Source organism: Molothrus ater, chromosome 15 (assembly GCF_012460135.2).
Source record: "Molothrus ater isolate BHLD 08-10-18 breed brown headed cowbird chromosome 15, BPBGC_Mater_1.1, whole genome shotgun sequence".
Taxonomy (NCBI): domain Eukaryota; kingdom Metazoa; phylum Chordata; class Aves; order Passeriformes; family Icteridae; genus Molothrus; species Molothrus ater.
The window spans coordinates 9,022,173-9,037,917 of record NC_050492.2 but is presented as its reverse complement, the minus strand read 5'-3'; the positions used below and the strand labels follow the sequence as shown (position 1 = coordinate 9,037,917).

Below are 15,745 nucleotides of genomic sequence, written 5' to 3'. Positions count from 1 at the left end.
CGCGCAGCCGCACTGCGGACACGTGGCACTTCCGGGAGCGGCGCTGCGGCTGAAAGGGGCGGGGCCGGGGGCGGTGCTGGGCGGGCACGCGGGGGGGCGGAGCCGAGCGAAGCCGAACCGAACCCAGCCGAACACAGCCGAGTCACACCGAACCGGTGCGAGCCCGGCCGAACCCAGCCGAAGGCAACGCAGTAGAGACCACGCCTGCCTATTCGGGCAGAGCCGAGTCTATCCGAACGCAGACGAGCCCAGCCGAGTGTGTGAGCCGCGGCTGCCGGTGCCGGAAGGAGCGGCGGGGGGCGGAGCGGGCGCAGCCGCGGGTGAGTGTCGGTGTCGGTGTCGGTGCTGCCCGAGTCCCGGAGCACCTCGGCCTCGGCGGTACCGGGTGAGCGGGGCGGGCGGTGAGGGGTCTGTAGTCCCCGGCTGGCTCCGCAGGACGCTGGGCCGTTCCCGTGTCCTGCCGGGAGCGGCCTCCGGGCCGCGGCTGGGCCTGGCCGGGGGTCCCTGCGCGCCCCGACGAGCTGCGGCCTGTGCGGGGCCGCGGGCAGCGCGCCGTGAGGGGCTCGGGGCCGGCCGCTCCCCTCCCTTTCCCTCCTTTCCCTTCTGTCTCCTCCCTTTCCCCCCGGCACTGCTCTGGGGCTGCTCGGGCCGCTGGCGGCACCGGCTGGTCCTGAGGCTGTCACGGTGTTCGCAGGTCCCGAGCAGCGCTGCCTCCGGGGTCTGCGGTGGTGAGGTGCCTTAAGGAACCCCATAACCCACGGATGCCCTGCAGCCTCCCTGGGCAGCCGTCTGCCGTGTTGTATGGACCTGACAATACTTGTTAGAAGTATTGTTATGTCTTCAGAAGTTACTGCTTTTAAGGGTTTTGTTCCCAAGTCAGTGAATGGTCAGTAGCCCTGCAGCGAGGATGTGCTCTGACAGCTGGACTTGGTGAGCCAGGGCTGCCTAAACCGCTGCACCAGCTGCCCTTAGGAACTTGTGTGTTGTAGTGCTGTTTTCATAGGCAAACTCTGCTGTGTCAAAAATCAGTTGCTGTCAAAAAATTGTTAAAATACTTTAAGAAAGTCTATGCTTTTACCTCATTTTCTAACTATGCCTTTCCTTAGTTCTTAAAATACAACATCCAAGTGCAGTTTCAAATCAAAGAATAAAGTGTGTTGTAGGATCTCAGTTTATCCACTGAGTTTCCTAGGGATTTTTACTTTCATTACCTGTAGTAATATTTTATAATGTTATGGTGATCATGTGTCAAATTATAACTTTCAAGTTATCATGTTTCCATCCTGCTTGAAAAACTAAAAATACACCCTTGGCACTAGGCTTTAAGCCGTTGCTTGCAGGTTGTGGTTTCAGACTGAACTGTGGCTGAAACTGATGTTTGGTGCTCTCAGGCTGGACTCAGATCTCTTCTCTTGCTGACAGTCCCCACACAGGTGTAGCACAGTGTGTTCCCAGTTCATGCAGGAGCTGTTCTCTTGGGTGTCACTGGTTTTTATTTCCTAATTGTTCCATAAAAGCATTTAAAACACTCTTTAAAAGCCTGATATTGTCTCTAACCTTAACTTCAAGAGTCTTCAGAAGTGAGCACTGTCCTAAGGTTTGGGAGTGAAATGATGAATTTTTAGCGAGAAAAAAAGCAAGTTGAGTGTAGGAGGAAAAATTTCCTAGTTTTCAGAAGATAAAAGAGGTGTGAGTGAGTTTGCTTGCTAGTCCATGCTGTCAGCAGCTTTCCCTTCAGGAGGCTGGCTGGAATTCCTCATTTTCCACAGTCTCAGTGAGTGAACACACGTCCTTGATCTGTGGAGTGGTGGACCTGGCTCCACAGGAGTTGCTGGGTGATGCTTTGCTGATGAAATAACATTGACCAGGGTTGAAGGGGGATGTTTTTCAGTGGTAGATATGTGTCACTGAAGTGGTACTAGAAAATTAACTTTGGTATCTTTGCAGTGGAGACACAGTGAGTTGGTGATGCCTGTAAAAGCAGTTGGTATCAAAAGACTGTCTTGGTCCAGCACAGCTTTTCATTCAAAGCTTTTGTCTGCTTCCAGTGGATTATTTTCAAATCAACCCTTGAAATAACACTAAAATAGTACCTTCATCTCCATCATGGCTTGTGAACAGTGATTGCTGAGTCTTCATTGTTCTGCTTTTGTGGTGTTTTTAACGTGAGCCTGAGAGTTTGAGTCTGTATATATTCAACAGCCTCAACTCTTCCCTGAATTTGCTCTCAGCATAACAACTCTCAAACCAGAGCAGAGCCACTCTGGTTTTGCAATGCTTTGATTTGACACAGCTCTGAATTATAAAGTTTTCCTGTGTGATAAGAGTAGATTTAATATCGCTATTCAAATATTACCTGTGTGCCTTTACAATTAGCTGTCCATTTTTTTCCCATTTTGAAAGTGTTTTCCTTTAACTGCTGCCAGCTGATATGGAGGTTGTTCTGGGAGGATTTGGGTAGCTCTGTTTCCAGCACCGCTTTTCTTATGGTGATGGAAATTGAGCCAGTATTAATGCCACTTCAGGTGTGTTTGGAGAGTAATCCTGCTCTCACATTAATCGTTTGAATCTCACCCCTTAAAGTTTTTCTGTAGTGCATGAAGATTGTTTTGGTTGATGTTTTTTGTAAACCTAAGTGTAATAGATGGAACAGGTTAATACAACTGAACACTGAAGTTATTCTCACCTCAGTAATCTGAGCACTTCTCTTACATCACGCTGTTTGCCCTGATTTGCAGGTTATTTGAGTTGATGGTTTCCCTAAGCCCCACAGAGGCTTTTCTCGATTGGTATTTTGCTCAAGCAATAAATAAATCTGCTGACGTGTGTGTTCTGCCATGTTTGCTTATTCTTGACCTTTGATTTTTAGCCATGCAAGGAACAGTTTCAGTCATGACATTGTGTAACTGGGTGTTTATGCATTGACAAGCATATTTCATTGGTATTCTTAAAAATTGTGCCTGTTGCAGCTGCTGTGTTGTTCAGAGTCATGTAGACGTGGTTAAAGGTTTAAGGGTTAGCTGTGGTGAAACCAACACACCTGGTGCTTCGTCATCTGAACGGATTTTGTTCCAGTGCAAACAAAGGTCATTTAAATATCCACTCCTCTTTCCACATTAGCTCTGTATGATGTACCTGTTGTTGCGTAGCAAAGAAACTCTGTCATGAGTGTAGCTGCTGTGATGGATGCCTGGATTTTTGGGCTGGTTCAGACCTGTGTTTTGACTCCTGTGTGCCATGCTCTAGGCTCAGAGCTGCCCTGAAGTCCTCTTGTGATGCCCCAAGGCAGCCCTGCAGCTTCTGGACAAGTGTGGTGAGACCCTGTAGCAGTGTGGATGCCTCTCCCAGCTGTGTTTAGCAGTGTAGCCCAGTTTTTCCAGGGCAGCCACACTCCCACTGTCTGCAGGGGTCATGTATTCCAGTAGGAATTAGCTGGCTAAAGGCTTCTAAGGATGTTGCCCTTTAGTCTCCAAGAGAACTAAAATGCTCACAGTTCACTGTGTCAAACTGGTGCTTTCAGTGGGGTTTAGAGCACAAGTTTGAGGAGGAGCAGCTGAGGGAGCTGGGGAGGCTCAGCCAGGAGAAAGGAGGCTCAGGGGGAAACCTCATCACTCTCTACAGCTCCCTGCCAGCTTGTAGCCAGGTCAGGGCTGTTTCCTCTCAGGTGACAAGTGACAAGACAAGAGGAAACAGCTTCAAGTTGTGCCAGCAAAGATTCAGATTGCATATTAGGAAAAAATTCTTCACTGAAAGGGTGGCCAAGCCCTGCACAGGCTGCCCAAGGCAGTGGTGGGTTCACCACCTCTGGAAGCACTCAGAAGTCCTGTGGATGTGGCCTTGGGGACTTGGTTTAAGTGTTGAACACAGAGGTTCTGGGCTAACAGTTGGGCTCAGTGGTCTTAGAGGTCTTTGCCAACCTCAATGATTCTATGATTATCCTCACTTCAGATAATGAGGAAATTAAGATGAAAGCTAGGAAATTAATCACTCATGGCTGCACAATGAACCTGGTATGGGCTCTCAGCTCAGCTTGTTATTGAATCCAAGCTGAAGGAATTCAGTGGGAAAATATGGGGGTCTGGTGGGTTTTTTTAAACAAAACTTTTGCATTTAAGGTTTGAATTTTGGCAGCCTGTGCAGGGCAGTAGAGGAGGTCACTGTCTTTGAAGGGTAATTCCAGTGTTTTGTGCTAGGTAATTGTTTTCTATAACAAGCCAAACAGACAGGTTCTGTGTGGACAAGGATTTATTTGGTATCAAACTTCTCTAGATTCAACTCTGCAAAACTTCTTCACCTCTTACTGCCTCCACTTTGAACCCCAGCAGCTCCCAGGGGTGGCTGGAGCCCTAAATCTGCACTGATATCCCTCTCTAAGTGCCACCTTTCCCCAGCTGAAAAGTAAAAATCCTGTTTAAAATATTCAGTGGATCATCACATACCTTCAACAAATTGTACTTTGAATAAAATTATTTTTACTTCTTGGAAAGACTTCAGTCCATGTAGAGTTTTCCCAAGGGAGGGGAAAATCTTTGCTATTGTCGTTTAACTGGTCTATGATACAGTTTACCAAAACTATTTTTTTTTTATTTTTAACACAGGATTTTAAATTATTTTTGTTACCTATAAATATTTTACAATGCTTAATGTGCTGCTCTGGCAGAACTTAAATGTATTATGTTTTCTCTTTATTTCAGACTATAAGATTCAGATATGTTCCTATTTGATTGGATTTACAGTGGTTTCAGTAGTGTATTGCAGTTTTTAGGTAAGTCATTATTGTTTGGGTCTTTTCCTTTCTGCTATTCTTGTGTAAAATATCTGCTCACCTCTGTTATCTTCAAATAAGACTGCTGGGTAAATAATAATATTTGATTTGGTGTACATTCAGTAACACTCAAACAAAAGTTTCACTTATCAATACTGAACATTTCCAGAGTGTGCTCTCCACTCTGTCTTACATTAACCCTTCCTGAAAAAAATTACATTTTATTTCATGATCATAAAAGGTCGGACTTTTCTAATCATACTACATTTAAGCTGGTGTAATTCACTTGGCTTTTATGGGTCTTCTCCTGATTTTTCTCTGCTGTAAAGAAGTGAAATCAGTTATTTTAATTCAGTTCTTTTGCACATGAAGCTATCATTTCAGAATCCAAATAGGAGGGACTGTCTGCAAAAAATTAGTGTCAGATATTGAAACTCTTTCTTATGTTCAGCAGCACATTGTTCTGTGAGTTTTTGTTCTGTGCCACAGAAATTAATGTGAAACTTCACTGGCATCTTCTCAAGAGCCTCAGAAAATTATTCCCTATTCAAAAAGTCTGCAATCCACATCAGTCCAGGGTGAAAAAGCCCCACAACCATGAGGAAAATTAATGTTAGGATACAGTTAATGTTAGGATATTAAAAAAAGGATCCGAAGTTGCAGATCCCATAGGTAAAAGACAAAATTTCCAAGTTCAAAGGGTTTTATTAAAGTGGTCAAATAGCATTTAAGGCTAAGATGTCATAGCAAGCTGTGCCACCTACGTTTTATCAGTTGAAAGTTTAAAGTTTTGCACTGAATGTCAGACCCTTGGCCTGCTATCAAAATGTTAGCCAGTGAAATTTTAACTAAGTTGACTAATCTTTCTTATCTCTTCTTCCTTAGCTGCACAGTGATTACTGCACACTGGCCTGCTCTTCCATTCCTGTGCAAGCAAAGGCTAATTCTGCTGAAAGACAGAGGAGCTTGAAGCAGCTCCCTCTTTTATGTCCCTCTTTTTCTAAAGGAAACACTTTCTCTTTGCATTCTCAGTTATAGTTAGAGTTGAAGAAGGCAGATCACAACATTTGGAAACCTGCCCACAATTCCCTATGCTGTCCTGTCAGAAGGTTAATGGGATCACTTTAGGAAGAATATCTTTGCACAAGTATACTTCTGGGAGGCACAAAACCATTTTTTAATTTGTATATATGTATAAAAACTCAGGTCTTGGTGTAGCCTGCTTGTTAGTCTTGTGTTTCTCTGAAAGACACCTGGGAAGCTTGAAATGTTGTGGTGCAACCAGCCATATCTGACTGGGAAGCAAAGACTCCTGGATCTGTAGGCTGAGAGGGGGAAAATATTATTGTTTTCCTATAGGTTAGTAGAGTTGTGTTTAACTCATAAGGTGAGTGTGAACTGGAGTCTCTCCTGTGATCTAAGTTAGTATATGAAAATGTTTGTCCACTTCTTTCTCTGTAAACATTAACACTTTCTCCTCCACTCCACAGTTTATTAGTTAGTGTATATATGGGTAGGTGAGTTTGGGCAGTAAGAGTTGTTGTATTTGAAAGAACTGTGAAGACACCCTGCAGGACCTGGAGTAACAAAGATCATTAATGAAATAAGATGAAGAATAGGAGAGAATATTCATTCCTGCAAGTTACAAAACATGTCCAGCTGGAATGTGATCCCTGAGATTAGCTCAAAGGCAGAGGGAGAGGTGAGCAAACAGCAGTGGTGTAAAGGTCTGCTGGGCAGAGGCACCTCTGCCCCTGCAATGCTGAGCCTCAGCAGGGCTGGCTCAACATCCCAGCACACACGAGCATAGCACATTACAGAAAACAGGAGATTTTTTGCAGTACAGAACAGAATTGATTTTTTTGTTTTAAATTTAATTTTTCTTAATGTTTTACTTTGAATATCAATGAGTTTGAAGCAGTGAAAACTAATTCTGGCAGAGGATACAGTGTTGACAAGTTGTAAGAGAATTGCCCTTCGATAATCTCCAATTTAAGAAAATATGGTGTTTGTGTTTTAAAAAATCTTTCCTCTCCTTCACAGCAACTGTTGCATTTCTGGGGTTACAAGTGGAGGGGGAGAAGAAGGGCAGAAGACATTTTTATAAAGATGACAACCAATGAAAATAAAATTTCTTATTCCTGTTAGGAAAGCATTGTCACATGGGACAAAGTGTGTCAGAAGTGTCCTGACGATGCCATTCAAGATGTAGCCAACTGTTTTCCTGGGGGTGTGGGTGAAAGTTACTTTTTGTCCAAATAATGTGTTAACCAATATTAAGGAATTCATCCACAAATTATGTTTATTGATGTTGAATCCAATTTCTCTGTATTATTGTGATTGAGGTCTGAATTTTCTTTTTTGTCTCGGATGAGTGTTTTGCTGTAATTGGAGGTGGGTGAACAGAGTTCAGGTTCAGAATGGTCCATGATCCAGAACCTGCTGTTAGTGCTGGGTCTGTGCCCACCTGTCCACCACCTGTGAGCAGAACTGTCCTCTTGCTGGGGCAGAGTAAACTACACTGGTAGCATTTAGTCCTGTTCAGTCAGAAGCTTTTCCTAAGATAATGGCATGCATTCCATGATTGACACATTCACACCAATTTGTGCCTCTCCTGCCAAGCATCCTGAAAGCTGCATGTTACCTGGTGCAGCAGGCTTGTGGTAAGTGGGAATGTCATTTGTACAACGTGGATAAAGGGCACTGATAAAGGTGTGATGGAGTTTGCCTGGTCTGTATTTTGTACTGTGACTGTAACACTTCGTTCCTAGGAGCAAAATCATCTCTAGAAATGAACTCTGTTGAACTGATTATTCACTAGGTCTTTTTTTGTTCTAGGACTGTACAAGAAATCAGGCAAACTAGTGTTTCTTGGGCTGGACAATGCTGGAAAAACGACACTGCTGCACATGCTCAAAGATGACAGACTGGGACAACACGTCCCCACGTTACACCCCAGTAAGTTCATAGTGCTGCTCCTTAGCTAGAAAGCATTTGAAGAAAAGCAGGATCTGATTATGCCAGATCTGATTATAAGACCATCAGTGTAACTGGGGAGATACAAAGGGATTTTTGGGATTGCAATCCATAGATAGTTCAATCCATAAATAATCTTAAAAAAACAATGTGTGTAGGATAGTTCAGAGTGTTATATTTAAAATTAAGAGGTGAATAACAAGCAGAACAAGAAGAAGTTTTGTACTATATGAAGCAGAGAGTTTGTAGTATAGAAGCTGCAAGAAATAGGGGCTTGCAATTTTTGGGAACAGCTTCTCTGTATAATTAGAAAATCAGTGTTTGTGTCTCAGAGGTTGCTGTGTAATTGTTATCCTGGTAACCTTGCAGGAGAAAAAGTTCAACACAGGTTGAAAATGTGGATTGGGGAAGTCTAGTAAGGAGGTGAGAAACTGGGAAAGGATGTGAAGAGGAGAAACCTTGAACAGTATTGAAAACGAAATGCCAAATGCAAAATCTTTTTTGCAAATCAGATGTCAGAGCCAACTGTTATTTGTGTAACATGTAGGGATAAATAATGTAGGAATACTCTGCTCTTCTTAGCATTGTAGATATTTCACACATGCCCTAATGATTAATAACATTTTGGTGATACACGAATGTGCCATTGATTTTGAGAGAATGTATTACTCTCATGTTCTTCTTGAATAACAAAATACTGGAAAGAATCAAAAGAAAGTAAAATCTATGTGGTAGAAGGCCAAGCTTTTCCAAAGCACTGCATAATCTTGACCTAGAACATAATTGTGTGTATTTCCAGCTTCAGAAGAGCTGACAATTGCTGGCATGACTTTCACTACCTTCGATCTGGGTGGACACGCTCAAGGTAAGAGCATGTCTCACTTCAGCTCACTGAACTGGGCTGCAGTTTGCTTCCAATCAGAAGCAAGGCCCTGCTGCAGAGACTGACTTCCCAAACTCTTCTGTGACATTGGCTGCTCTTTTGCCCAGCTCCACCATTTATCACAAATATGATTTAGCAAGAGCTGCAGTAGAGGAGAAACTTTTGACCAATACTGTGAGGAGGAGTTCGGTACTTTGAATTCCTTGCATTTACCTTCAAACTTACCTTTGTTGACATAATTCTTAGGGAAACAAAAACCATTTCCACACATCAGCATTCATGTGGGACAGAACAGTGATAACATTAGAGTGAATTATAATTTTGTTCTGTTATTTCAAGCTTTGTAAAACATGAAATTGCATTCCAAAGACTGGCAACATAAGCTAAGAATTTTTAAAAAAATCAAATTAATAAACCCACACACACCTGTTGCTTTTTAATTACCAATGTGCATCACTCTGTTATTTGGGGATAATTTCCTTTCATTTTTATTTTCTCTGTAGCTCGCAGAGTGTGGAAAAATTACCTGCCTGCAATTAATGGTGTTGTGTTCTTGGTGGACTGTGCAGATCATGAAAGATTGCTTGAATCAAAAGAAGAACTTGATGTAAGTTTAAATAAGCTTTTGAAAGTTTGAACTTCTAAGAACTAAGCTCAAATACCCAACAGACCCCTGCTGTCACCTGCAAATGAGTAGTAGTGATTTAACCTTCTGTATTTTAAATTAATCAGTCCTCCTTTCTCCATCCTTTTGCAGTCACTAATGACAGATGAAACTATTGCTAATGTGCCTATCCTAATTCTTGGTAACAAGATTGACAGACCTGAAGCCATCAGTGAAGAGAGGTTACGAGAGACATTTGGTCTGTATGGCCAGACAACAGGAAAGGTTTGTGGTTTTTTGGTTGGTTTTTTTTTTTTTTTGTGAGGTTTTTTGCTTGGGCAGTTAGTTTCCTTATTTGTGTGTTGACTCTGGTTTGCTCCAGCTATACAAAAGAAATGTTTTTCTAATTTATAAAGTACTTAGTACATAATAACAGTATTTAGAATGAATCCCAGAGTCTCTTTGTGTGTGTGTGTTAAATGTATGTCTACTACAACTTTTTATGTTGTATTTAATGCCACATTTTTTCAGAGAAAATGTACTTGTATCTAGAATAATTCTTAGTACTTCAACTTTCTTATGCACTATTTTTAAACAGTTTTCAGAGGCTATAGTTGTAGAGTGAATTATGAGAGAAAACTGAATAGAATCTTTCTCATTTCAAGTGCAAGCTCTAATAATTTTCTACCAAACATATGTGCCTAAAGCTTAGAGATAGATTTACACCATTGTAGAAGTGTAAGTTTGTAGGTTGCAGAAAGGAAAAAGTTCCTACTGGCATCTGTAGCAACAAGGCAGATTTCTAGTAAGGATCTTTGTGATACTTCAGCTCCTTTTAATGTAAAGTTAATACAGTGCTCTGCTTGTGAGTGTTAGAAATGGTGCTTGATGTCCTTGGCCCTTGGGAAGAAACCTCCCTGCAGCTGACAGAGTCATTCCACTGTGGCTCCCAATCACAGCTCCCTTAGCTGACCAGCTCTGCTGAGGGCACCTGCCTTGCAGTTCCTCTTTGCTTATTCACTCTTAGGTGCCCCCCTTTAAGTTCAGTGCCAATCATAGTTTAGGTCAGGCAAAAAGAAATCTTTACTTTCTTGTTTGTTGCATTTTGCCCTCTTGTTTTCTGGTCTTTACACCACAAGTATTTGATGAAGCATGGACACCACTGTTAATCCCCAGTTGAACAGCAGCTTTATTGCACTGTGCTGATCTTGGCAAGCAAACACATGGCACTTTTGCTTGGGTCAGACCTAAAATTTGTAGCAAATGTTTTTCTTATCTGGTTGGAAAAATGTTGCAAACAGAGCAGGGAACTGTGACTGAACACCAAATATAAGCTCTAAAATTCTCTTTGCATGTCTGCTGTTCTGTTCTGGTTTCACATCCCCTCTCCAGTGTGGATGCCCGTGAGAACATGCATGGTGTTCTTGTACACAAGTTACTGAGTTTAAGGTTGCATGTTCTGGTCTCCCTGTGGAGGTGTCAGGCCCAGAGAAGCTGGGGATGCCCCGTTCCTGGAAGTGTTTTCATGCCAGGTTGGACAGGGCTTGGAGCAACCTGGAATAGTGGGAGGTGTCCCTGCCCATGGCAGGGGTTTGGAATGAGACTAGCTTTAAGGTCCCTTCTATGATTTTAGATTAATTTATTTTCCAAAATCCCAGTGCCAAACAGGAGTTAAATAGGGGCATTCCATAGAAGCAGATGTCCATGTGGAATAGATGCTGTTTATAAGGGAACTGTAAGGGCATGTTTTACAAGGAGCTGTAAGGGCCTGTCTGTGTCTCTCTGCAGGGCAGCACACCACTGAAGGACCTGAATGCCAGGCCCCTGGAGGTGTTCATGTGCAGCGTGCTGAAGAGACAAGGCTACGGGGAGGGGTTCCGCTGGATGGCCCAGTACATCAACTGAGCCTGCCAAAATCCCAGCAGCACACCCTGCCCTGGGGCTCCCTGTCTGCTCCTTTCTGATCACTCAGTGTACGTAACTTGAATTCATTTGACTGTTCAATTTTAAAAATACACATTTTTAGCTAATTATATCATTGATGCTAAATTGTAAGTGTGAGGATTGCAAAATTATTTCAAGCAAGTTTGTAAGTTTAAATACCACAACCTGTGAGCTTTCTAATCCCATGCAACATCCTTTTGCAGCTTTTAATTTAATGAGTCTCCAGCACCATTTTTGGTCAGAGCAACTTTCCAGTACAGTATGTTTGAATGCACTTTTTAACAGCTGAAAACGATGAACATGTGAAAAATATTTAATGCTTATGTTAAATTTTTTATGTACTTTTTTGAAACTGGTTTTATAACTTTAGAGTATATAACCATCTTTCAAGGAATAATAAATAATTAGCTGATGGATAATTGCATGATGCCTTACAGTTTTCAATAATACACTTTCTTATGCAACGTCATGCAATAAATTTAAATCCAGTTTTTGGCATCTTTAATGGGAAATGTTTCATTTTAATGTGTCTTAACTAGTGAGGCTGATCTGAATATGTGGGATATTTTCCTGAAACACAAGCAGGCCACAAAGTAGTTTCGTTGTAGATTAGAGAAAGGTGGGTTTTTTCAGACTACTAAATTGTATTTATTTTAGGATTTTCCTTAGTAAAGGAAAAATCCACTGTGATGCCCTTATAATTACCACAAATACAAAAAGTCTAAATGAGCTGTGCCAAAGTAAATCTTGAATTAATGACAAAAGTGGTCTTAATCTACTGGTCTCTTGAATTAAACCCCTGATGTGACACAAGAAATACAGTTTCTTTCTGAAGAAATAAGATTAACACTGCACTAAATATCCCATTTCCAATTTAATTCATTTTTGGGTCTACTGGAAGACTTGCCCATGAAATTTCCAGGAAAAAGAAGGGGTTGCCATTGCTGCTTTTGCAGGTTTACCAGCTCACACCCATTGGCCAGTTTTATTTTTAGGACAAGATGGATTCTTTTAAGTGGATTCTTTTAGGACAAGATGGATTCTTTTAAGTGGTTTTGCCCTGCAATCTGGCCAGTGTGGCAGCTGTTGGCTGCCCAGGGCACTTATTTCTGGGGTAAAAGTCAGTCCCTCTTTCCAGTTTCTGACTGCTTTTCCCTGCTTTTGAGTGTTAGTTCCCCAAGGAGAAAGCAGGTTATCTTTGAAGAAAGGATGCTGCAGCACATTTTATTGATGCTGGCTGGGAGCTGTGGTGGGTGCTTTCTTGTGCTGGGCAAGTTTTACTCCTAATTTGCCAAAAGTATGTGGAGTTTCAGCCTTGGAGTCACCATTTCACTCTGATGGGTTTGAGTTTCACTGTGTAGTTTGTTTTGTCCTTGTACAAATACAAACTGCTGCAAGTTGTACTGAATCCTTTTACTTCCTGTTGTATATCTTCTCCAAAATACTTTAGGCCTTATGTTTCCAATATCCATGGCAGCAAATGTATTTCTGACTGGTTTGATTTCACAAATAACTTTCTTTTGACCTCTGGGCTTGAATCTCAGATCTAAAGGCTGTAGGCACAAAGCAAATAAATGAGACTTATTCCTTGCCCAAACCTGAACTGGTATGATTGAATATTGATGATCAGTTCCCCACAGTCCTAGATTGTGCATCTGAATAATTCAGAACCTAACTAATATAAATTGTAAATGAAGTTTATTACTGCAGAATCACATGCAAAACATTAAGCCAGTTTGTGTGTGGTGCAGTTCAGTGTGAGGGCATTGGAGGGCTTTTCCAAATGACCAACATAGAGAATTCTGCATTTTAACTCATGCTCAGCTGTGGAGTGGTGTCTCTGCTGCATAAATCCAGACTGGAGGCAAGAAGTGGCCTCTCACCACTGTGTGGACAGTGTGTGTCTTTACTACCTACAGCCATTATGTAGGGGATGTGCCTCTTGGTTTTTTTCTCTAGCTTTTTCTGATGATGGTGATAATGCAGAGACCACAGCTAAATCACTAGATGGTGTAAATATTAAAAGTACTACTTGCAGAGTCATTGTGGTGTTGATGTGAGGGATTTGGGACTGTGTTGCCTGTGCTTATGGAAATGAAGCTGGAAGTGGAGATGTTGTGCTGCACTTCCACAGGCTGAGCCATTGCATGGGCTTGGAGGGGTCCTCCTCACCTGCTCTTCCAACCAGCTGTGAACAACAGCACTAAAGAAAGGGGTAATCCTATTAAAAATTAAAAAGGAAGGGAGGTGATGGTGCTTAAAAGTGTGTGTTAAGAATAATTCCCAGTGTTGTGGAAACACTCCTGGTTCCCTGGTTCCTGCTCTGGGATGGTGGCTGAAATGTTATTGTAATAAGGGCATGAAGAAACCTGGACCTTATGTTATCCAGCTGGGTATGTTGTTGGAATAGGTGATCAATGCTCAGTGAAATACATAAATAATCTTGCTCTATTTCATTTCATTCAGCAGAGGAAGGACCTTTCTTCTGTAGTTTACATTCTGTTGTGCACATGAATGTGAATGAGTGTTGTGTGTCTTTGTGTGAAGACTTTATTAATAGACAAATATACTCATGAGAATTTTCCTGGTGGTTCTCATCCCCACCCCCTCCCTATCCCCCTGGCCATTTATTTCTATTTTATTCCTATGACTGTGGCCAGTCTTGCTTCAAAAAAGGTAGTGTTCACATTTGGGTCTGACTTCTGATTTTTTTTTGCACTCTTGACTATGCAGATTTTAATTGAACATCACTTTAAAGAATGTGAAAAAGAAAACTCATTAATAAAGATGTTATTTATGAATTGTCTCATTTTGTTTTTACATTGCAACAGTTCCTTAAGAGAAATGAATGCAGATTTCTAAGATCCTACTACTTCTGACAGTGGCCTGTATTTCACAGCAGTGACCCCATTTACCAACATCTCTGGGTTGAATAAGATTTCTTTTGCTTGGATGTAATTAAAATTGGGGTCTAGTATGTACTGTATAACTGAGAGGTGATTGCTGTATTTCAGTCTTGGTTTAATACATTTTTCAGCAACAATTATTGGCATTGGAGATGGGAAAGCTCTCCAAGCTTTCTCATTCATCCTCTGCCAGATCAGGATTATTTCTGTGTTCAGGTTCTGACTATGATGTGCCAAAGGTGACCTGTGGCATTCACTGGAGTACAGTACCTGCATGCATGGGAGCTTTATTGTGTTTTGATAATTGGATCTGAGCATCAAATAGAACATTTGGCATTCACTTATTTATAATAATGTCAGTTCAGAAAAATGATGGAGGTGATCTCCAATCCCAGTGAATTCACAGGTCTGCTGGAGGTCAAATTGTTCTTCTCTTGTTGGTCCTGTCAAAGTATATGGTTGTTTCCAACCAAAGTCCAGTGTTTCTGTTGACTACAACATACTCACATTTAGGTCACACTATTGTTGGTTGTGGACTGAGGAGTTACATTTGAGCTTCATCCACTGTGGTCAGTGGGGATGTGTAACTTCCTTGCACTTGGACAAACCACTCTTTGCACTGGTGTTTCTGTTCTGAAATGTGAGTGCACTAAATGTTGAAAATTGTAATTTATAAAATAAACTGCAGAAGAAAAGCTAAAGGTGAAAGTGTTCTTTAACATGTTGTCGATGCATTTGTTATTTTCTTGTCCCATCCTATACTGGAAACACAAGTATTGGGAATAGAAAATAAAATTTTGCTTGAAATTTTACAGAGTTTTAAACAGGTAGTTCTTTTGAAATTATCAAAATCAGGAAAAAGTGTACTCAGTATATGGTCTAGGAGTGAGCTTGGGTTTTCTTGGGTGGATATAATAATAGTTCTGTCTCACTTTTGCTCAATTTTTGTTCATGGGTGTATGGAAAAAATCCTCTATCTGGAAAACTCTTTGAATGTGAAAAAAATTGCCTTTCCTTTGTTGCAGTTCTAAAATAAGATGGAAGGATATAATCTTAGAGGGGAGTGATACTTCCTTAGAATCCAGCTGTGCTCTAGGATTGGCCCTCTTGGTGGGACTGTGGAATGGGGGCTGCCACTGGGTTCAAACTTACCAAGCTGAGTGTAGCCCACAGGAGAGTGTGTTAACCTACTGTTAGAGAACTATTTTCCAACCTTAAGCATACATTCTCCTTAGTTTACATTTTTTCAAATTATTTTTGTCTGCTTTTGAATTACAATTAAAAATTTGATGAGCAAGTATGGTAAAATAATAATTTAAAAAATATATCACTTTTTTTTCTTATGACCCTGTTTCTTACTGCACATGTTGCATCATAGTAAGAAATCTTACAATAATATTTTGGAGCCTTTGATGCCTTTCATTTCAGGGCCTCAGAGCTTTCAATCTGCTACTGCTGCCTCATCATCCTGTGAGTGCAAGGGCTCCTGTCCTTGTTATCCCTCTGGTGCCAGTGGTGGCTGGGGGGATTGGGTCGTGCTTGGGCTCTGCCTGAACAAGAAGAGCTCTCACAGCAGCCCTGAAGGAAGTGGTGCCTCCCTAACGTGGGCACTGTTTGCCCATGTCTGTAACAGAGTGACAGAAGCCTCCCTCACGCAGAAGCTACTG

General features: G+C 41.7%; 1 protein-coding gene across 2 annotated transcripts; it reads left to right on the top strand.

Annotated features, from left to right (window-relative positions):
- Positions 1-114: 114 nt before the first annotated feature.
- Positions 115-14,890, top strand: SAR1B (secretion associated Ras related GTPase 1B). Of its 2 annotated transcripts, none has more exons than XM_036391534.2 (7): positions 115-320; positions 4,695-4,765; positions 7,604-7,723; positions 8,541-8,606; positions 9,128-9,231; positions 9,382-9,513; positions 11,017-14,890. In XM_036391534.2, the coding sequence occupies exons 2-7, from the start codon at positions 4,711-4,713 to the stop codon at positions 11,131-11,133; spliced, it is 594 nt and encodes a 197-aa protein (XP_036247427.1). In that variant the 5' UTR covers positions 115-320; positions 4,695-4,710; the 3' UTR covers positions 11,134-14,890. The 2 variants fall into 2 exon arrangements, with proteins under 2 accessions (XP_036247427.1, XP_036247428.1); XM_036391535.1 differs by having other exon boundaries at positions 314-385.
- Positions 14,891-15,745: the final 855 nt, after the last annotated feature.

Excerpts from the sequence above, each read along its gene's own strand:
- SAR1B (XM_036391534.2), top strand. The coding sequence starts at position 4,711 with ATGTTCCTATTTGATTGGATTTACAGTGGTTTCAGTAGTGTATTGCAG. Across the intron at positions 4,766-7,603 it reads TAGTGTATTGCAGTTTTTAG|GACTGTACAAGAAATCAGGC; the intron begins GTAAGTCATTAT and ends TTTTTGTTCTAG. Across the intron at positions 7,724-8,540 it reads CGTCCCCACGTTACACCCCA|CTTCAGAAGAGCTGACAATT; the intron begins GTAAGTTCATAG and ends GTGTATTTCCAG.